At 34.4% G+C, this 23,597-nt stretch overlaps 1 protein-coding gene and 1 pseudogene across 2 annotated transcripts in view; one reads left to right on the top strand and one right to left on the bottom strand.

Moving 5' to 3' along the window:
• Positions 1-254: 254 nt before the first annotated feature.
• Stk31 (serine/threonine kinase 31) overlaps positions 255-23,597 on the bottom strand; it is a 77,169-nt gene continuing 53,826 nt past the window's right edge. The window contains exons 22-24 of one of the 2 annotated variants that reach the window (XM_015490351.2): positions 20,808-20,930; positions 4,976-5,044; positions 255-601 (exon numbers count right to left, since the gene is read on the bottom strand). In XM_015490351.2, coding sequence (XP_015345837.1) covers positions 371-601; positions 4,976-5,044; positions 20,808-20,930 — 423 coding nt within the window. In that variant the 3' untranslated portion in view covers positions 255-370. The remainder of the gene's footprint in view (positions 602-4,975; positions 5,045-20,807; positions 20,931-23,597) is intronic. The other variant, XM_048786322.1, reaches the window with a different exon arrangement.
• Positions 14,556-15,046, top strand: LOC125611484 (annotated as a pseudogene).

The following is a 23,597-nucleotide window of genomic DNA, read 5'->3' as shown; positions in this document are numbered from 1 at the left end:
GATACAAAGTACATACCAACTATCATCTGTTGAATAAATATCAGTCTTCACCATCAACCAGCCAACATACTGAAAATCTACATAGAATAGGAATCTTGCTGTCTAATAGCATCTCCTAGTACAAGTATCACAGTCTAACGCAATTCCAATAATTACAGACAGAAAATTCTTCCTTGATAACCCCAAGTTAAGCAAAATTTCAAAGCACACAAACAGCTTTTAGACATACGCAAACATGTTTTATTTTTCACAACCTGAATACCAAAGATGAAATCCAACTAGTTCCAGAACATTTCCAGATCTTTTGTCTATTAACCAAACTAAACAAAGTTTTTAAAAGGAAGATCTGCAACATTAATAGAATATTAATTTATAAATCAATGCTGGCTTCACCATTTCTTGTCTTTTCTTTATATTTATCCAAGTTCTCCATCTTTAATTCGTCGTCCTTTTTGTATTGAGTATATTCAATCTCTTTTTCTGGGTTTGGAATTGATTTCCCCTTTGGTAGCAAGAAACATTCAGCATTCAAAACTTGCTCAGCAGTCATTGAACTTCTAAAATATATCAAGCTACAGAGGAGGGATTTGACATTATCATCCTGCAAAGAAAAAAAAAATCAAAATCAAAATAAATGAACAAAAGGACAATCCTGTTTGTCACTGATACAAGCTAAAGTCAAATTTTCCTATTTAAAGATTCCTACCAATTTCAACTACTTTTTAATGTAAATGGATAAAATAACAGAATTGAATTCTTAGGGGGAAATGGAAAAAGGAAAAAGAATCACAGCTGAAATCTCTCAAAAAAAAAAAAAGTGAAATTTCAGCAAAGGACATTTTATAATTTTCTCCATTCTGTCCTTTATAGGGCACTGATCAGAGTTTCACATTCTGAAAATTTCAACTAAACCCCTCTGCTTGGAAGGTTAACTCCATCTAGTCAACTGATTTTGGTTCCAGTTTTGAAATGATCACCTCTAGGAACCCTTTTATCACCACTACCATTATTATCATCATTACAGAAGCCAGACTTTATCATGCACCACTATTTCAAATCATTCTCTGTTTTATCACAAGTAAACAAATCTAGGATGTTGCTGCTGAATAATTTCCACCTCCCAAGCCATCTCAGTTTGTCTTATATTTGCCCCTCCAATCACAGCACATATCACACTATTTACTACTAATGTACTTACTAGACTCCAAGGTTCCTAAGGGCAGACATTTCAGTTTATTAATTCATCCTCAACAATGAGCAATGTTTTGAATATAGCAGACATTCAGTAAATATTTTATAAATGAATGAATACCATTTTCCAAAAAGCACTATACAAAAAATGTTTTTAATCAAATTTAAAGAAACTATCTTCACTAGGTATAAACGTAACTGAAAAACTAGAAAATCTAAATGAGAAAAATAACACATCCTCTTTAAAACCACAAAAGTAGATCTGGAACAAATTAAAATCTTATGTTCTTAGACCAAAAAAAAGACTCATAATAAATATGTCAATTTACATGTTAATTTACAAAGTTTACCTAACTCCCAACAAAAATACCATCAGTTTTTTTTCTTCTAAATTAGAGCAGTTAATCCTAAAGGTATTTTACAAGAATAAGCAGGAATAGCCACAAAACTCTGATTATTTTAAAAAATTAGTAATGAGGAAGGATTTACCCAATGTATTTTTCCAATGTCTTAAAGACTATGTTTTCTTTTTATTTATTGGTGCATTATAGTTGTTCATGATGGTGATATCTCTTATTTACATATTTGTACATGCAAACAATATAACAATATAATTTGGATAATACTGTTCTCCAGTAATTCCCATGTCCCTTCCCACTCACTCCCCCTAATCCCTCTCCTCCATTCCACTGATCTCCCTTTGATTTTGATGAGATCCTCTTCCCATCTTTCTTTTCCTTCTTCCTCTCTAGCTTCCAAATATGAGAGAAAATATATAATCCTTGACCTTCTGGGTTTGGCTTATTTCAATTTAACATAATATATAGATAGCTGTTTTCTTAATTTCAGTTTTGGGTGTTCATTGCAAGTTTACAAAAATACAATCAATTTCTGTAACTAATCTTATATCTTGCAACTGTGCCTTCTTTGTAACTAGTTTTAATAGCTCTAGGTAAGATAGACAAGGATGTCTTCTCTCACCACTTACGTTCAACATTGTAAAGGAGAGGCTGTAGTTATGTGTGCAAGAAAACCAAGGCATCTTGAATAAAAAGAAGTAAAAATACTATCTGTATTTGCAATGGCATTAGGAGATTTATATAGATATATAGATATAGATCACTAAGAAATCCACTAAAAACTACTAGAACAAATACTTAGGAATAAATTTAACATAAGAAGTAGAAAACCCTCTGAAAAGTACAAAATATTGCTGAAGAAAAATAAACATGTAAATAAGTGGGAAAACATCCCATGTTCATGGATCAGAAGACTTAACATTGATAAAGTGGCAATATTCCCCAAACTGATCTACATATTGACAACTTATCAGAATCTTTACTGACTTCTTTGTGGAAATTGACAAGCTAACTCTGAAATTCAGATGAAACTACAAGGGATCTAGAATAGAGAGACAATCCTGAGAAAGGAGAAGTAGAAGGACTCAAATTATCCAATTTTAATAACTATCCAGCAACAGTAAGCAAGACAATATGATACTGACAAAAGAACAGACTTATGTATGCAATTGGTCCTTGTCTTGTGATAGTTTAACTTATAATTTTTTTCTACTTTGCAATGGTGTGAAAACAATGCATATTCAGTAGAATATCATACTTCAAAATCTTAATTTTGATCTTTCCCCCAGGCAGCAATACACAGTACAATACTTTCTCATGATGCTACACAGCTGCTCTGAGTTGCAGCTCCCAGTCAGCCATGTGATCACCAGAGTAAGGAAGCAATATTCTATAGTGCACACTGTTGTTAATTATGATGTTAAATTTAGGTGCATTCTCAACTCACAATATTTTCAATGTATGACTGGTTTATCAGGATATAAACACATAAGTTGAGAAGCATCTATAGATTGATGGAATAGAATTAAATCTACAAATAAAGCCATACATCTATGGTCAACCAATTTTGATAAGGATGCCAAGACAATTCAATGGAGAAAGAACAATCTTTTCAACACATAATGCTATGACAACTGGATAGTCACATACAACAGAATAAAGCTAGAACCTTACTTGCAAACTTTATAAAATTTAATCTGAAATAGATCAGAAATTTAAATACTAAGACCTGAAAGTATAAAACTTTAAAAATATAGAGATAAATATTTGTGACTTTTTAGATTTAGTAAAGGACTCAGGAAACTAAAGCAGAATCAACAAAGGAAAAAAATTAGATTTCATAAAAATTTAAATCATTTATGCTTCAAAATATACCATTAAGAAAATAAAAATACCACTCACAGAATAGGAGAAAATATTTGCAAACCATACATCCAATAAGGAACTTACATCCATAAAATATAAGCAACTTTATGACTCAATAATAAAAAGACAACCCAACTTAAAAATAGGAAAAGAATCTGCATAGGCATTTCTTCAAGAAAGACATATGAGTAACAAACACAGGGGAAGATGGTCAACATCATTAGTTACTAAGAAAATAGAAATCAAAACAATGATGAAATAATATTTCACACCCACCAGGATCACTAGAAATCACAAAGTCTTACAATAAGTGTTGTCAAGGATAAGTAAAAAATAAAACTCCAACACATGCTGGTAATAACGTAAAATAGTGCACTGTTTTTGCAGTTCCTCAAACTAAACAGAGTTGTGACGTGACCCAGTAATTCTAATCCAAGGTATTTATCGAAGTGAAATGAAAACATGTCCACTAAAAAATCTGTACACAAATGTTTATAGAAGCATTATTCAAAAGACAGAAAGAACCCAAATGTCCATCAACAAATACAATGGTAGAAAATAACTTTTCTACTAAACTTTAAATAACAAGGGTTCCAGATGTTCACTGTGGCTGAAGCATAATCTCTGATAGAATGCTATCTAACAGCAAATAATATCAATAATAATAGGCTTTTCAAAGTGTAAACCATTATCTTCTTTGTTATCTCATTCTATACAGGCAGCCAGAGTGCCTAACACAGTTTCATAATTTCCCAAAAGTTGTCTCAAATACTTTTTACTACTGCCCAAGAAGTGTGGCAAACTTCCTAAACATTATTTCTAAGTTTTTTTTAATTCATGAATATTAGTATCATAACAAAATATATATCTGTGGTCAAATAAGTTTATTGTCTTAAATAAAGTTATTATGTATTTCTTCACTGACACATATCCAAACCATCAAAATGGCATAAAAACTTTTAGAATCAGATATTTATGCCATCTTTTAACCTTTTAATATATAATCACACTATATTTCCTCCTTCCCCTTCATAAATAAAAATTAGCTTCCCCTAAATTACTTCATATTTTATTTTTAGATCTTGGCTGTTTACTTGTTCACATTCCTAAATTGTTATTTCATTTTCAATGCTGCAATCCTTGTAACCCCAACTCCTAGTTCAATTACTGGCACACAAGAAGTACTCGAAATATGTTGGCTAAAAACATAGGGATGAAAAGCAATTTCAATGATAAGTGAGAATTTAAAAGAAAAATATATTTAGGTACTCATTAAAAAAGCTAAAACATTAATTTCAATATAATCTTGAAATACTGTAAGCAATACTTTTTCTTATTAAATACAGATATATATGTATATAATATGTGTGACACAATAAACCCTAGTAACATTAACTAACTATTTGACAGAGGTTTAAATGATAAGTAAGGCATTTAAGTTTTCTCAGTACTCTCTACTATGAATGCTCTTACAAAGATTATAGGACATTTTCAGTAAAATACTTAAGTTTACATTGTTATACATTTCAAAACAGTAAATGACAAAAAAGGTCACATACCAAATGAAACTGATCCACTTTGGGGATTCCGTCTTCATTTGTCTCAAATTCCTGATTTTGAACAGAAAGCTGTAAAAGAAAATAAGTTATGAACAGATTCCAAATTTATCAAAACAGTAATTCTACAAGAGAATCAAATATAAAATTCCTTAGATCCATGTGAACAGAGAAAACTTAATTTACAAAAACACATTACTCTTGCAGGATACAAAAACTTTAATAACTACTTCCTCACAATGATTCCTGAGGCTCCTGAAGGACTATTCAAAAGTTTATGAATACACTATAAATGCTAATACTTCCTCATCTTATAAGAAAATGTGTTAAAACTTAATAGTCTATATTATTTTGGCTTCAACAATATTTAAAAATTAGGTACAAAGAAAATAAACCAGACAAGTTTCCTTCCCTCTAATACTTAACTTGTATTCAAAAACTATAAGCTAAACTAAGAAACTATTAAATATAGAGATTTCTTACATGCGCAAAGGCATGCTGAGTCCCATATTTTTACATCACCCAACGCTAACAACCATCTATCAGTGACTACTCTTATCCTATGCACAAAACCAAATGTAATACTTATAAGGAAAATCCTATGCATCCCATAATTTCATATAAAAATACTATTGTACATTATCTCCAAAAGATAAGGTATATATCTTATCTTTTTATTTATTTTGATATTGTCACAATAAAAATAACTTTGATATCAAATACCCAGTTTTCAATTCTTTTTTTTATGGTGTACATACTTTATTTCTATTGTTATTTAAATTTTTTTCTTTTTTATTGATTTTATTTTTTAAATACATGACAGTGGAATGTATTACAATTCTTATTACACATATAGAGCACAATTTTTCATATCTTTTTATAAAGTATGTTCACACCAATTCATGTCTTTATATATGTACTTGTTTTTTTTTTACAATTCTTATTACACATATATACCACAATTTTTCATATTTCTGTTTGTATATAAAGTAGGTTGACACCCAATTCGTGTCTTCATACATGTACTTTGGATAATGATGTCCATCACATTCCACCATCCTTACTAATCCCCTGCCTCTTCCCTTTCCCTCCCTCCCCTCTTCCCTATCTAGAATTCATCTATTCCTCCTACGTTGCTCCTCCCCAACCCACTTTGAGTCAGCCTCCTTATATCAAAGAAAACATCTGGCATTTGTTTTTTGGGGATTGGCTAACTTCACTTAGCATTATCTTCTTCAATGCCATCCATTTACCTGCAAATGCCATGATTTTATGCTTTTATTGCTGAGTAAAATTCCATTGTGTATGTATGCCACATTTTTTTATCCATTCATCCAATGAAGGCCATCTAGGTTGGCTCCACAGTTTTAGCTATTGTGAATTGTGCTGCTATAAACATTAATGTGGCTGTATCCCTGTAGTATGCTGTTTTTAAGTCCTCTGGGTATAGACTGAGGAGAGGGATAGCTGGGTCAAATGGTGATTCCATTCCCAGATTTCCAAGGAATCTCCATACTGCTTTCCATATTGGTTGCACCAATTTGCAGTCCCACCAGCAATGTATGAGTGTACCTTTTTCCCCACATCCTCTCCAACACTTATTGTTGTTTGTCTTCATAATAGCTGCCATTCTAACTGGAGTAAGATGATATCTGAGAGTAGTTTTGATTTGCAATTCTCTGATTGCTAGAGATGATGAGCATTTTTTCATATATTTGTTGATTGATTGTATATCCTCTTCTGAGAAGTATCTATTCAGGTCCTTGGCCCATTTGTTGATTGGGTTATTTCTTTTTTTTGGTGCTTACCTTTTTGTGTTCTTTATATACCCTAGAGATTAGTGCTCTATTTGATGTGTGAGGGGTAAAGATTTGGTCCCAGGATGCAGACTCTCTGTTCACCTCACAGAGTGTTTCTTTTGCTGAGAAAAAACTTTGTAGTTTGATTCCATCCCATTTACTGATTCCTGTTTTTAATTCTTGCGCTATAGGAGTCTCATTAAGGAAGTTGGGGCCTACTTTTTCTTCTATTAGAGTGTCTGGTTTAATTCCTAGGTCCTTGATCCATTTTGAGTTAAGTTTTGTGCATGGTGAAAGATAGGGGTTTAATTTCATTTTGTTGCATATGGATTTCCTTGAATCATAAATTATTTTACTTTTTATAGTTCATTTAAATGCAAGTCCAAGTAGTTCCTCCCATTATAATTATTATAAACCTAGAAATAACATAAAATATAACCAAAGGAGACAAGTGGATCCAAGATGGCAGGCTAGAGGGAGGCTGCATTCCCTATCACCCTGTGACCTAGAATTCAAGCAGTGGGAATACTGTTTCTCTGAAAGTTATTAGAGAACCCTCAACAGTTATTAGAGGACTCCCACACAGGTCTCTTGGCCTCAGGGTACACTCAGGAACCCCAGCCACCGCTCCCATGTGGACCCTCATCTACTAGCGTGGGGCTCCCCTGGTTGCCTCCATCTTGGGACACTGCAACCACTGCCATAGTCACCTGCATCTGGGGACACTGAACAGGGTCTGGAGACAGCCACCAGCCACAACACTGCACTCCACAAAGCTACATCTCTGAACATGCTGCCCAGTCCAACCTGAAACCCCATCTCTGAAAGCAGCAACCTCTATCCTGAGACACCTTTGTAGCCAACTTTGGTTATCCTTGATACCACCAATGCCATTTTTAGTTGGAACAACTCCTAGCTTGGAACTCCAGCTGAGGCCTAGAAGCAATATCAAGGTACCCATAGCCTCCCGACTCCCCCCTCTCCCCCACAGTTACTAACCCAGCACAGTGCTTGCAGCTAAGTGGCTAGTCCATAGCTGGCAAAGACTGATCCTGACCTGCCCGAAACAAAACAGCTTTTTGGGACAGATGCTCAGGCCTCAGAGTGCAGCCCACAAGACCTCTGGAGAGAGAGGCTCCTAGTTGGGAAGTAGAAAGGGAGGGGGTGAGTGAGGTACAGTTTAGAGGCTAAAGTAGAGACTAAGAATTGTGAGGTCTACAGGCGATAAAAGGAGAAAAGACCAGGTGCCCTCATCACATGAGCAAGCCCCAAAGGAGATCTTGGGGTGCAGTCTCCCAGCAGAGAAAGCAAGTGCTATACCCCACATTCAGCAGTTCTGTTCGCAAAACCAATCCTCCCACCCTAATAACCTTCACCATCCTGAGGGTGGAGATACCAGCAAACATTAGACAACCCACCTATTAGATGAGAAGGGAAGCAGGAAAGATACTGGACTCCAACAGAAACAGTCTTTAATTTTACTTCGAGATTTTTTTTTTCTTTTCTTTTCTCTCTCTTCCTGCCCTAACATCCCCAACATTTCTGAAACCAAATACTTTTCATGGATTAGGCTACTGAGGACTGGGATGTCTGAATAATATATTACAGTTGTGTTGTATATTCTTTTATCGCCTATTTTTACACTTTTAATTTTTCCGTTTGTTTTTTACTCTATTATCTTCCCACTTACTTGTCTCCCCAAAATCACTTTCTCTCTTTTCTCCTGTGACTAGCCAACTTCTTTCAATTCTTCTTTCACTCTTCCTTAACATCTGATCCTATACCCCACCCCCGGTTCTCTTTGTACAACATCAGAAACTGTAGACCCTTTTGTAAACCTCTGTTTATATTGTAGATAATAAGTGAACTCACCATTTCTGTATATTGTGACAAAACTGTAAACGTCTTAATAGAAGATATTTGATTTAAGGCTGTATATTGTTTGTATTGGGATCAGATAATATTGATCTCAGTCCCTGAAAGGAGAGGTATTGAACCCTACAGGGACACTATAAACTAGAGGGTAAAAACTCAGGAAAAAAAATCCCTATAAAAAGAACAAATCAACATCAAAAGTAGTAGAAGACAGAAAATAATTAAAATCAAATAGTGGCTCAGGAAGCTGAGATAGGAGGATCGCGAGTTCAAACTCTAGCCAGAGCAATGAGACAAAAAGTGAGGTGCTGAGCAACTCAGCGAGACCTATTTCTAAATAAGATACAAAATAGGGCTGGGGATGTCATTCGATGGTTGACTGCCTGAATTCAATCCCTGGTACCCCCCCCCCCCAAAAAAAAATCAGAGCTGAAGTCAATGAAATTGAAATAAAAGAAACAAGTGAACAAATTCACAAAAACAAAAAGTTGGGTTTTTGAAAAAATAAATAAAACTGATAAACCCTTAGCCATGCTAATGAAGAGAAGGAGAGACAAAACTCAAATTACTAAAATCTATGATGAAAAATGAAATATCATAACAATTTGTTCTCCAATAAAATAGAAAATATGAAAGACACTGACAAATTTCTAGAGTCATATGATTTACCCAAACCGAATCAGGATGATATACACAAGTTAAACAGACCAAGTTCAAGCAATGAAACAGAAGAAGCCATCATAAGCCTACTAACAAAGAAAAGCCCAGGACCAGACAGATTCCAAGCTGAGTTCTACAAGACCTTCAAAGAATACCAATACTCCTTAAATTATTCCATGAAATAGAAAAAGAGGAAACACTTCCAAACTCATTCTATGAGTCCAATATCACCATGATTCCAAAACCAGGCAAAGACACATCAAAGAAAGAAAACTTCAGACCAATATCTCTAATGAACATAGATGTACAAATTCTCAACAAAATTCTGGCAAATCAAATACAAGAACATATCAAAAAGATAGGGCACCACGATCAAGTGGGGTTCATCACAGGGATGCAAGATTGGTTCAACATGAAAATCAAAAATCAGAAATGTTAAGTTCACTTATTATCTACAATATAAACAGTAGGCTTACAAATCAATAAATGCAGAAAAAGCATTTGACAAATATAGCACCCCTTCATATTCAAAACACTAGAAAAACTAGGGATAACAAGAATATATCTCAATATTGTAAAAGCTATCTATGCTAAGCCCCAGACCAACATTATTCTAAATGGAATAAAATTAAAAGCATTCCCTCTAAAAACTGGAACAAGACAGGGCTGCCCTCTTTCACCACTTCTATTTAACATAGTTCTTGAAATTCTAGCCAGAGCAATGAGAGAGACGAAAGATATTAAAAGGATATGGACAGGAAAAGAATAATTCAAACTATCACTATTTGCCAACAACATGATTCTATACTTAGAGGATCCGAAAAATTCCACCAGAAGACTTCTAGAACTAATAAATGAATTCAGCAAAGTAGCAGGATATAAAATCAATACCCATAAATCAAATGCATTTCTGTATATAAGTAACAATCCTCTGAAAGAGAAACTAGGAAAACTACCCCATTTGCAAAAATAAAAAATAAAAATAAAATAAAAATAAAACCTTGGGAATCAATGAAAGAGGTGACAAACCTCTATGATGAAACTACAGAACAGTAAAGAAAGAAATTAAAGAAGACCTTAGAAGATGGAAAGATCTCCCTTGTTCTTGGATAGGCAGAATTAACATTGTCAAAATGGCCATGCTACCAAAAATACTATATAGATTTAATGCAATTCCTATTAAAATACCAATGATATTCTTTAAAGAACTATAAAAAGCAATTATGAAATTCATCTGGAAAAATAAGAGACCCAGAATAGCTAAAGCAATCCTTAGCAAGAACAGTGAAGCAGGTATCACTATACCAGACCTTAAATTATATTACAGAGCACTAATAACAAAAACAGCATGGTATTGGCACCAAAACAGACTTGTAGACCAATGGTACAGAATGGAGGACACAGCAAGGAAACCCAAACAAATACAGTTATTTCATACTCAACAAAGGTGAGAAAAATCTTTACCACATGCATGAATGGTGTGACTCTACTTTGTGTACAACCAGAGAAATGAAAAACTGTATTCCATTGTGTACTATGAACTGAAATGCATTCTCTGCTGTCATGTATAACAAATTAGAATTAATTCATTAAATTTTATATATATATATATATATATATATATAACCAAGGTAAAATTCTGAAGGATAAAAAGAGGAAATTAAGCTGTAAGAGACTACAGGGGGGCTGGTGCTTTAGCTCAGTGGCAGAGCACTTGTCTAGCACATGTGAGGCACTGGGTTCAATCCTTAGCACCACATAAAAGAAAAAAAAAGAGTTTACATTGCTACGCTATTCAATAAAGAGAGAAAGAAACTATAGGATTTGAGGAACAAGATAGTGCCAGGGAGTCTTCTGTGCCCCTAACCAAAACAGGAAGTAACCAAGGCTTGACATTTCCCAATCCCTAAGCTAGCAACAGAAATCAGGCCAAACGAGGTCCTTTCCTGAATTTAATAGGAATGCCACCAACACAGATAGGTGAGCCTAAAAGAAACAATGAAGGATGCAACAGAAAGGCCAAGGTCATAAACAAGGGGAAATCACACAAGCTGCTGGTCTAATAAGTGCACCCTAACCCTCACAAGTAGAAGAATACCATCATAACTAGTGACTGGCTCAGGAAGTAGTCTCTATCCACCCCAGAGAGAGCAGGGTGTAATAGTTAATTTGAATGCCAACTTGATTGGATTAAGAGATGTCAAAGATTAAGAGGCTTCTGGGTGTGTCAATGAGGGTGTGTCCAGGAATGACTACATGTGAAGTAAAGTGGGGACCTTTCCTACACTTGGCACCACCATCCAACAGGACAGTGGCTTGGATAGAATAAAAGTCAGAAGAACAAGGAAATGGCAGCAGATACAAGCTCAATTCTTCTTAAACACGTTCTTTTTTTCTTTTTGTTATATATGACAGCAGAATGCATTACAATTCATATTACATACATAGAGCATAATTTTTCATATCTCTGGTTATAAACAAAGTAGAATCACACCATTTGTGTCTTCATACATGTAATTAGGGTAATGATGTCCATCTCATTCCACCATCATCTTTTCTACCCCCATGCCCCCTCCCTCCTCCTCTCTCCCCTTTTCCCCTTTGCCCTATCTAGAGTTCATCTATTCCTCCCATGACCCCTAACCATATTATTAATCAGCATCCTTAAATCAGAGAAAACATTCAGCATTTGGATTTGGGGGATTGGCTAACTTCACTTAGCACGATATTCTCCAATTCCAACCATTTACCTGAAAATGCCATGATTTTATTCTCTTTTAATGCTGAGTAATATTCCATTGTGTATATATACCACCATTTCTTTATCCATTCATCTACTGGAGGGCATCTAGGTTGTTTCCACAATTTAGCTATTATGAATTGTGCTGCTATAAACATTGATGTGGCTGTGTCCCTATAGTATGCTGTTTTTAAGTCCTTCAGGTATAAACCAAGGGGCGGAATAGCTGCGTCAAATGGTGGTTCCATTCCAAGTTTTCCAAGGAATCTCCATACTGCTTTCCATATTGGCTGTACTAATTTGCAAATCCACCAGCAATTTATGAGTGTGCCCTTATCCCCACATCTCTCATTTCTATCACATGGTGATAGAAAGGGGCTTTATTTCATTTTGTTGTTTGTATTCTTTTTAAAAAATGTTTATTTTTTAGTTGTACACAATATCTTTATTTTTATGTGGTGCTGAGGATCGAACCCAGGGCCTCACATGTGCTAGGTGAGTACTCTACCACTGAGCCACAACCCCAACCCTTGTTTGTATTCTTAACAGCTGCCATTCTAACTGGAGTGAGTTGAAATCTTAGAATAGTTTTGATTTGCATTTCTCTAATTGCTAGAGATGTTGAACATTTTTTCATATATTTGCTGATTGGTTGTATATCATCTTCTGAAAAGTGTCTGTTCAGTCCCTTGGGCCATTTATTGATTGCATTGTTTTTTTTGGTGTTAAGATTTTTTGAGTTCTTTATATATCCTAGAGATTAATGCTCTGACATGCATGTGGCAAAAATTTGTTCCCAAAATGTAGGCGCTCTATTCACCCAATTGTTTCTTTTGCTGAGAAGAAGCTTTTTAGTTTGAATCTATACATTTGTTGATTTTTTTATATTAATTCTTGTGTTACAGGAGTCTTATCAAGGAAGTTGGGGCCTAATTTGACATGAGATTTGGGCGTACTTTTTTCTTTTATTAGGTGCAGGGTCTCTGGTTTAATTCAGAGATCCTTGATCCACTTTGAGTTAAGTTTTATGCATGGTGATAGAAAGGGGCTTTATTTCATTTTGTTGCATATGGATTTCCAGTTTTCGCAGCACCATTTGTTGAAGAGGATATCTTTTCTTCAATGTGCATTTTTGGCACCTTTGTCTAATATGAGGTAACTGTATTGTGTGGGTTTGTCTCTGTGTCCTCTATTCTGTAGCATTGGTCAACAAGTCTATTTTGGTGCCAATACCATGCTATTTTTGCTATTAGCTATTTTTTGAGCTCTGTAGTATACTTTAAGGTCTGGTATAGTGATGCCACCTGCTTAGTCTTCTTGCTAAGGATTGCTTTAGCTATTCTGAGTCTCTTATTTTTCCAGATAAATTTCATGACTACTTTTTCTATTTCTATGAGGAATGTCATTGGGATTTTGATTGGAATTGCATTAAATCTGTGTAGTGTTTTTGGCTGTATGGTCATTTTGACAATATTAATTCTGCCTATCCAAGAACAAGGAAGATCTTTCCATCTTCTAAGGTTTTCTTTAATTTCTGTCTTTAGCATTCTGTAGTCTTCATTGTAGAGGTCTTTGGCCTCTTTTGTTAGGCTGATTCCCAAGTGGGTTTTTGTTGTTGTTGTTGTTGTTTTGTTTTGTTTTGTTGAGGCTATTGTAAATGGAGTAGTTTTCCTCATTTCCCTTTTAGAGGATTTGTCATTGATTATACAGAAATGCCTTTGATTTATGGATGTCGATTTTGTATCCTGCTATTTTGCTGAATGAATTTTAAAATTGGATGGGCTAAACAGGATGAACAGAAAACAGATGAGAGAAGATAGAATCAATGAACTTCAGAAGAGACCAATAGAGACGACTATGTAAAAGTTATACACTATAAAAGAGGGAAGTAGTACATTTTTTAACTAATAAAGAGGGAGAAAAAATTTTTAACCAAAAATTCTATATTCAGCAAAACTATCCATCAGAAATTAAGGTGAAATCAAAATGAGGGAAAATCAAAAGAATTTGTTACAGGATAACATAATCTCAAAAAATGGCTAAAGGAAGTATTTCAAACAAAAAGAAAATGATTTTCTAAAAAAAAAAAAAAAAAAAAACAGAAGTCCTGAGACATTGAAAAGGAAGAAAGAACATAAATATGATTACATACCAAAAGCTTATCCTTCTCATCATGACTTTTCTAAAAATTATAATACCATCTGATACTCAAGACAATGATCCTTTAAAGTGGGGAGGATAACAGAACCTAAATGGATATAAGGTTTCTATACATGATTCAAAGTGATAAAATGGTGATACTACTATATGTGATAAGCCACACATGTGTTTTGTAATACCCAGACCAATCATTAAGAAAATCAAGGAGGCAATACACTCAAACACACCATCAACTTTTCCATCTGCTCCCCAAACCCCAATGAACACCACTCTGGCTGAACTAAGTTCATTCTGATCTCCAGGCTCCTACTAAGCTACAATCACCCACTGTCTTCCTGAAACTACTATCATGATTATCTACCAGAACTTCATCAGCTACAGTGAGATCTTCTCCTACATTTACAGGTTCCATAGATCATTGACAGGCTGGTTTCTGAAGGTAGAATGGAAGATGATCAGTATCATAGGGAGTTAACATTGATGACTTGCTCACTGGTGGAAATGCCTCCACTGAAGACCCCAAGGATAAAGGCACCAAAAGCACGGTAATCACTGGTGTTGATACTGTCATGAACCATCACTTGCAGGAACCAGCTTCAAAAGAAACTACAAGAAGTATATTAAAGATTACATGAAACTGACCAAAGGCAAACTTGAATAATATAGGCCAGAAGGAGTAAAATCCTTTCATAATAGGGGCACATCTTTGTTAATTTCAAAAACTACCAGTTCTTTAATGATGAAAATAGTAATCTGGGTGGCCTGGCTACTCTGCTGGACTATAATGAGTGGCCCCATATGATTTTCTTTAAGAATGGCTTAGAAATGAAAAACTGTTAGCAAATTTGGCAATTACTTTCAGTTTATCAATGTCATAAGTGCTTACTATTTGTCATCCACACAACAGATCTTAATACAAATGGGACTGATGGCATCTTGAGTCTGTCATTTATTTTGACTATGATTTATCTGGAGTAGAGACCATGTTTTTAAGAAAAAAAATGTCATGTAGGTTGTCTACACATTAAGTGCTTTTAAACTAACAAAATCTATAAAGATATCAAGGTAGACTTTAAAAGTTTCCAAGTTACTCACACAAAGGCAAGAAAAAAGAAATGAGTAAGAAACAGAGGAAACAAGCAACACCAATAATAAAATAGTGGACTTAGCCCTAACTTATCAATAATCACCTTAAATATAATGATCTAGGTGCCCCAATTAAAAGACAGAGATTAGTAAATTAAAAACATGATACAAGAATTAACTTTTAATTCAACAACATAGACACCTTTAGAGTAAAAAGACAGTGATATATATCATGTGAACATTAATTTCAAAAACATAAAATGAAATCAAGCATGTTTTCCCCTGTATTCAGGTCACAGAAGGACCCAAGTACTGCCTCAGAGCTGCCTTTTTAAAGTGGGCACAAGTTTAGGGATTCATGTTATCCATCCTACACCCAGGGGAACTGAGGCTCAGGAGGCAAGGACATTCACCCAGGGTCAACAAAGAGAAGTCTACACAAGATGGCCAAATAGAAGTAACCAGCACTTACCCCCTCCAGAAAGAAGAAAAACAACAAATGAATAGCATCATTTCAGAGTGAGTGACTCAGAGAGACCACTAGAGATCAGCAAAGGAAAAAGAAGAATCCTGTAGACACAGATACCTGGGCTGGCAACACAAAGAGAGAAGAGTATAACAGCAATTGCAACCCTGGCTCCCCAAGTAAGGAGGAACACACACAATTGCATGGAAAAGGGTAAACAGAAGAGTCTCAGCATAACCAATGGTCACAGATACTGGAAATCCTAGCTACAGGAGCAATGTATTAGGAATTGGAATAACAAGAAAATCTTGAAGTAGGGTTCCAAAGAATAAACTGTACAATAGGGAGAGAAATAAGAAATGGATATGAATGTAATTATGACTAAAATTTTAACATTCATTCTTATATCATCAAGGCATACATTAATACAACTACTAATTAGATGCCTATTGTGCTTGAGATATTGAGGATATAGTAGCCAACAAGACAGACAAGCTGCCCTGAAGAAACTTATACTCTAGAGGTAGTATAACCATGGTAAAACATAAATAAACCCCTGAGCTCCACCTGTTTTTAGTTGATTCTAAAAATCACTAATCTTGGAGGTTATGCAGCTAAACAATATATTAGTATCCCACTAGCTTTACCTTAGATGATACCTCTGACTAAAGCCACCTAATGCATAAAACTATTCTGTAAAAGGTGCATTTCATCATCTTGTCCAGCAAAAGTTGCCTTTCTGTCATTATACCCTTTCTTTGAGGGAGAGCTGCCTTTGCCTTTTTTTTTAATTGTGGGGGTGGGGTCCAATACTAGGGATTGAACACAGGAGCACTGTACCAATGAGCTGTATCTCTATCCCTTTTTATTTTTGAGACAGTGTCTCACTAAGTTGCCCACCCTGGCCTCAAACATGCAATCCTCCTGCTTCAGTCTCCCAAGTAGTTAGAATTTTAGGGAGATGTGCCAGAAGATGAAAAGATCTCCCATGCTCTTGGATAGGCAGAATTAATATTGTCAAAATAGCCATACTACCAAAACTATTATACAGATTTAATGCAATCTCTATTAAAATCTCAATGATATTCTTTACAGAAGTAGAAAAAGCAATCATGAAATTCATTTGGAAAAAATAAAAGAGACCCAGAATAGCCAAAGTAATCCTTAGCAAGAAGACTAAAACAGGAAATATCACAATACCGGACCTTAAACTATAGAGCAATATCATCAAAAATGGCATGATATTAGCACCAAAACAGAAATGTAGACTAATGGTACAAAATATAAAACACAGAGACAAACCCACATAAATACAGTTATCTCATACTACACAAAGGTGCCAAAACATACAATGGAGAAAAGACAGCCTAATTCAACAAATGCTGCTGGGAAAACTGGAAATCCATATTTAACAAAATGAAATTAAACCTCTCTCTCTCACCCTGCACAAAAATCAACTCAAAGTGGATCAAAGACTTAGGCATTAGAACAGAGACCCTGCACCTAATAGAAAAAAAAAAAAAAGTAGAGTGACCACACACATGTAGAGGAGGAGAAAGACCATGCTGTAGTCCCCATCTACAAATGCGTGGCTCTCCCAGCCTGCTTCCATCTTGGGGCACCAGAGCCACCTCCAGAGACCCTCCCCACAATGTGTTAGCCTCCACCGTGGGAACAACTGGCAGTGCCTGGAAGCAGCAGCCTGCCACAGCACTGCATCTCTGAACAGGCTGCTCAATGTCACCACACAGTCTGCCCTCTCAGCCCTCTGAAAACAATCACCTCCATCTTGAGACACCTCCACCACCATCTTGGGTTACCTCCACTGTCATCACCACCATCTTTAGTTGGGGCAGCCTCCATCTTAGGACACCGACTAGGACCTGGAAGTCTTAACATCAAGGTACCTACAGGTTTGACGCTGCCACTGCCACCAACTAGGAATATGCCCACTTCCATCTAGAGACAACAGCCAGGACCTGGAAGACTATCACCAAGGTCCTTGTGGGCTTGGTTACACCAGAGGTATACCCGGTAGCCTACTTCTCTTGATCCCTCTTTCACTCTTCCTGTGATCTAATATCTCTATATTCTCACCTCCTACCTCATAAACCCCACATCCTACACTCACCCCTCGGGCTCTCTCTTTGTCCATCATTAGAAACTGTAGACCCTTATGAAAACCTACTATATATATTGTAGATATTAATCAAACACATCATTTCTTTTTACTATGACAAAGCTGTAACTGTCTAAATAGGAGCTATATGGTTTAAGGCTGCACATTATTTGCATTGGGTGCTATAAATATTGGTCTCCCCCTTAAAGGTGAGGTATTAGTAATCCACAGGGATACTACAAGATTACAGTGTAAAAATTGTAATACCTCAAATCTGCACTGCTAGAGAGGAAAGCACATGAACAGTATGAAAAAACAAGGGAAGAAAGTGCCCCATACAAACCAAGATGCTACAATAATAGAATCCACTGACAGCACAGATGAAATGTCAGAAAAGGAGTTCAGAATGTACATAATTAAAATAACCTACAAAGCAAACAATGATATAAGAGAACAAATACAAGTAACAACTGATCACACCAACAAAGAGATAAAAGAGCAAATACAGGCAGCAAAAGATTACTTACATAAGGAGACAGATTCTGAAAAAAAAATCCTTTAAATGAAGGAAACAATAAACCAATTTAAAAATTCAATAGAAAGCATCACCAACAGATTAGATCACTTGGAAGACAGAACCTCAGACAATGAAGACAAAATATACAATCTTGAAAATAAAGTTGACCACACAGTGAAGATAGTAAGAAACCATGAACAGAACATTCAAGAATTATGGGATAACATGAGAAGACCAAATCTAAGAATTATCGGGATAGAGAAAGGCACAGGGATACAATCCAAAAAAATGCACAATCTCTTCAATGAAATAACATTGGAAAACTTTCCAAACATGAATAATAAATTGGAAAATCAAATACAAGAGGCTTACAGGACACCAAATGTACAAAATTACAAAAGATCCACCCCGAGGCACATTATAATGTAAATGACTAGCATACAGAATAAGGAGAGAATGCTAAAAGCCATAAGAGAAAAGTTTCAGATTACATGTGGGGGAAACCAATTCAGATATCAGCAGATTTTTCAACCCAGACCCTCAAAGATAGAAGATCCTGAACAACATATACCAAGTTCTGAAAAAAAATGGATGCCAACCAAGAATCTTATATCCAGCAAAATTAAGCTTCAGATTTGATGATGAAATAAAAATCTTCCATAATAAATAAAAGTTTAAAGAATTTGTGAGAAAACTACAGAACAGCCTCCACAAAATACTCCATGAGGAGGAAATTAAAAATAACAATGAAAATCAGCAAAAGGAGGAACTACACTAAAGGAAAAGCCAAACAAAAAAGAAAGCAAGTCAAGTTAAAATCCAAAAATAAACCATAATGATCAGGACTACAAACCATATTTCAATAATAATATGTTTGAGTAAAAACTTTATAGGCATATGTAGTTATTTGGGTTTTACTTCTAGGTCTAATATACATTTGGAGTTATATTTGTACAAGTTGCAAGAAATGAATTAAAGTTTCTTCTGTGCATATATTCCAATACCACTTTTGCTGAAGATTCCTTTCACTCACCCTTCCATTCACTTGTATATCTATCTAATTTCACACCAACATTACACTAATCTTACTATAATTTTACTAAGTCTTGAAGTTAGGTAATATAAATTCTCCAATTTTGTTCTTTTTCAAAATTCTTTTGGTTATCCCAGATTGTCTGCATTTGTATACATTATGAATCTGTCAACTTCTGCCTCTCCCTCCAAAAATAAAGAACCAGCATTCTGATGAAATTACATTAAATCTATATAGATCAATATCAGAAGAATTGACATGCATACAATATTGTCTTTCATTCCATGAGTATACAGCATATCTCTTTGATTTATCTACATCTTTTCAGCAATACTTTGCAGTTTTTCAGTGTACAGTTCTTGTCTACCTTTTGTCAAAAATTCTGTATTTTTGATACTTTCTTGATTTTTTATTTCAACTTCCTATTATTTGCTGCTAGTGTATATAAACTCAACTACACTGAAATTAAAACTGCTACCTTGCTAAACTCAGGTGTTCTAGAAGCTTTTATGTACATTCCTGAAATTTTTCCACATAATAATGTCATCTACAAATGTTAGCTTTATTTTCAAGCTGTATAACTTTTACTTCTTTTTATTGCTTTATTGTATTGCTAGAACAGGGATCAGAAAACTATGGCCTCAGCTCCTATCAATTTCACTACCTGTTTTTGTATAGCCTATAATCCAAGAATGGGTCTCACATATTTAAGTATTTAAAAGAACATCAAAGGAACACTATTTTATGACATGAAAATTACAAAAAATCCAAATTTCAATTTTCTACAAACAATTTTTGGAATAGAGTCACACTCATTTGTTGATATACTGGGTATGGCTGCTTTTGTGCTTCAAAAAAAAAAAAATCAGTGCTTACAACACCGAACATATGGTTCACAAAGCCTAAAACACTTACAAGCTGGACCTTTACAGAAAATGTTTGCTGATTGCTGGGCTAGAACCTCCAGTACAATGCTGATTATAAGAAACGCCCTTATTACTATTTAATCCCTCATAATTCTTAAACCATGGATAAGAAATAGTTGGTTTAAAATGGAAGCAGGAACATTTACCCAAGGCTCAGTTAGCATTTATTTTTCATATATGCATAAACTTCTTCCAGATTAATACAGGACAAAATCATTTTCACTGTTAATCTTGACTTTAACAAAACTAAGACAGCAATATAATACCTATCTTACAAGCTACTTGTAAAAAGTATACAGTAGGTAATAGGAAGTGTATCAACAGTTTATGATAAAACTAAAATTCTACCATTGTTCTTTATCCAGAACAATATGTTAGGAAGAATTGCTATAATCGTCACTTTAAAAAGGAAATATATATAAAAATGACTGATCTATTTAAAAAAATAACATACCCACAATAAAAGGCAACCATAAGCATATAAGTCTGAACTTGGAGAAGGAGGTTTCCCCATTTTCAATTCAGGCGATATCAAACTCAAGCCACCAACCATCATGTTCACTGAGGTTCGCTGACTCTACAAAAACAGTATTTTAAATATTTTAGGGTCAACAAATTTGATGAGGTTTTGTGTAAAATACTTGGCATCTGATTAATAAAAATTCATTTGAAATATTTCATTTTCTTGCTCTCAAATATATTATCTAAATTTTGCTATTACAAATTGCTTTTAAAATTAGTTTCATAAAATTAACAGTGAGTCTTTGATTACATTCAGGTTATAGACTTGGATAGATCAAAAGTAGATCATTTATTTCAGTAAGTTTCACAAGGAAATGCACCAGTGTTACTTTCTAATTCTGAAAACTCTAAGCTTTATAAAAACTGAAAATTTCTTTTCTTATTAATTATTTTCTATATATACCATTTCTAACATACCAAAGGATAATCAATGGCAATAGTATGACTCTTAAATTCAGTCAGACCTGGGTTATAATCCCTACTCTTCCACTCATTTGCAGTGAAGCCTTGGCTTTAACTTTTATGGGCCAAAAATTAATTAATTTATAAAACAGAAATAGTATCTACCTTACAGTTATTATAACCATAAAAGTAATTAGCATAATGCCCAGCACATATTACTTAGTATTAATTATATCTTCTCCACCTACTATCTTTATCCTTGCATCTCAAAATGTGGTCCAAAAAACAGCAACTAAGGTATCAACTGGGAACTTATTATAAATGTAAGAATCTCCATCTCACAAATGCCAAATAATAATGTGCACTTAAACAATATTCCCAGGTAGTTTATATGCACTGTGAAAACTCAGATATCAAAGATGTTGAACTACACACTACTTTTAAAATTGCTCTTACTAGTTAATATACTTCAATCTAAATATAGTATGAAAATATAGCAAAAGGTGAGTTTAATCAGTACTTCAGATTAAATAATTTTAACTAGTAAAACAATGTTTTGGGAAATAATAACAGGTAACAAATAAGGAAAAAGAGGAAGAGTAATTCTTAAGAGTAGTCATATCTACAGTTGTATAAATGATATGTTCAAAAGACAAACTGGGCAGGATCCCTAGAGGTTGATAACCTTAGTGGCACATGTCTGTAATCCCAGCAACTCATGAGGCCGAGGCAGGAGGATCACAACTTCAAGGCTATCCTCAGCAAGTTAGCCAGGCCATAAGTAACTTAGTGAGGCCCTGTGTCAAAATGAAAAATAAAAAGGGCCAGGGAGAGGCTCAGTGGTTAAGCATCCTGGGTTCCATCCCTGATACAAAAAAAAAAAAAATGCTGAGAACCTTTTAAAACTCATCATTTAGTCATTTTTCTCAGGATGTCATCTCAATTTTCAGATAAATTAATATGCTAAAATAAATATTTTACCAAATCAATCTATATAAATCCTGTTTCATTACAGTTTTAGATTTTCACTTTCTAATCTTTTTAAGGTACCATATGAAAGCCACTGAGACTATATATACACTGATGGCATTACCCTATGACTTGCAGATGACCAAAGTATAAGACATTATAATATAGCAGTGAAAGGGAATTAATCAGATAATAACAAAAGCTGGCAAGGACATGGAGAAACTAGAATCCTTATACATTGCTTCTGAGGATGTAAAATGATAGTTACTCTTAAAACAGTTTGATTCCTCAAATAGTGAAAGAGTTACCATATGATCTAGTAATTTTCCTACTGAAAGAAATGATAACGTATCTACACAAAAACATGTACATTAATGTTCATAGCAACATTATTCATAATAACAAGTGAAAACTAAAATATCAATTTATGAATAAACAAAATATGATATATATATACACAATGAAATATTATATTTGGTCATAAAAAGAAATGGCATCCTGATGTATTCTATAACACAGATGAACCTTGAAACTGCTATACAGTAATATAAGACAATCACAACAACTATATATTCTATGATTTCATTTATTCAGATCTCTAGAATAGGAAAACCACAGAGATAAAGGACATATTAGTTTTTTCAAAAGCCTGAATAGAGGAAGAAATGAAGAGTGACTGCTTATCAGTATGGGACTTCCTTTTGGGAGTGATACAAATTGTTCTGGAAGTAGACAGTGTTGATCAATACACAACTCTAGAATGTACTAGAAACTACTACTAATTTGAACACTTTATAACAGGTGAATGATATCTCAATAAAGCTGGTATATTTAAAATAGGAATTGCTGATTCAGTCATTTCACATATCAAAACATATGCTGTACACAATAAATGATTTTTATTTGTCAATTTAGATAAAGAGTCTTGTTCCCCCAAGACTATGTTGAGACTGCCAATTCTATGAAGTTTTTTTCACAATATGCTTTTAATTGTTGGATCTTTGCTAACTCTGCTAACTCTTGCAATCTCTTGCTATCTCTGTGTACACTAAGATGATAAGCCTCCAAATTAAGAGCCATTGTAGTTGAGTCAGAATTTAAACTAAATAAGAAAGTCCAAAGTTCCCAGGTTTCTAAAGTGCACATTATTAATCAAAAATTTAAAAGTATGTATTTTTATATTTAATTTATGGGGAACAGGGGACACCAGCAAAGAGGGGTTCTTGTACATTTCCTAGTGGTTGAATATTTCCAGATAATGGTAAAATAGTTAATGTTGTCAATACTATTGAATGTAATCTCAGGTTGCTCCTAATATTTATGGTAAAAATATACAATGCAAAAACTTGGA

The sequence above is a fragment of the Marmota marmota genome, unplaced genomic scaffold, assembly GCF_001458135.2.
Source record: "Marmota marmota marmota unplaced genomic scaffold, marMar, whole genome shotgun sequence".
NCBI lineage: Eukaryota > Metazoa > Chordata > Mammalia > Rodentia > Sciuridae > Marmota > Marmota marmota.
This window is presented reverse-complemented; position numbering and strand designations above follow the sequence as displayed.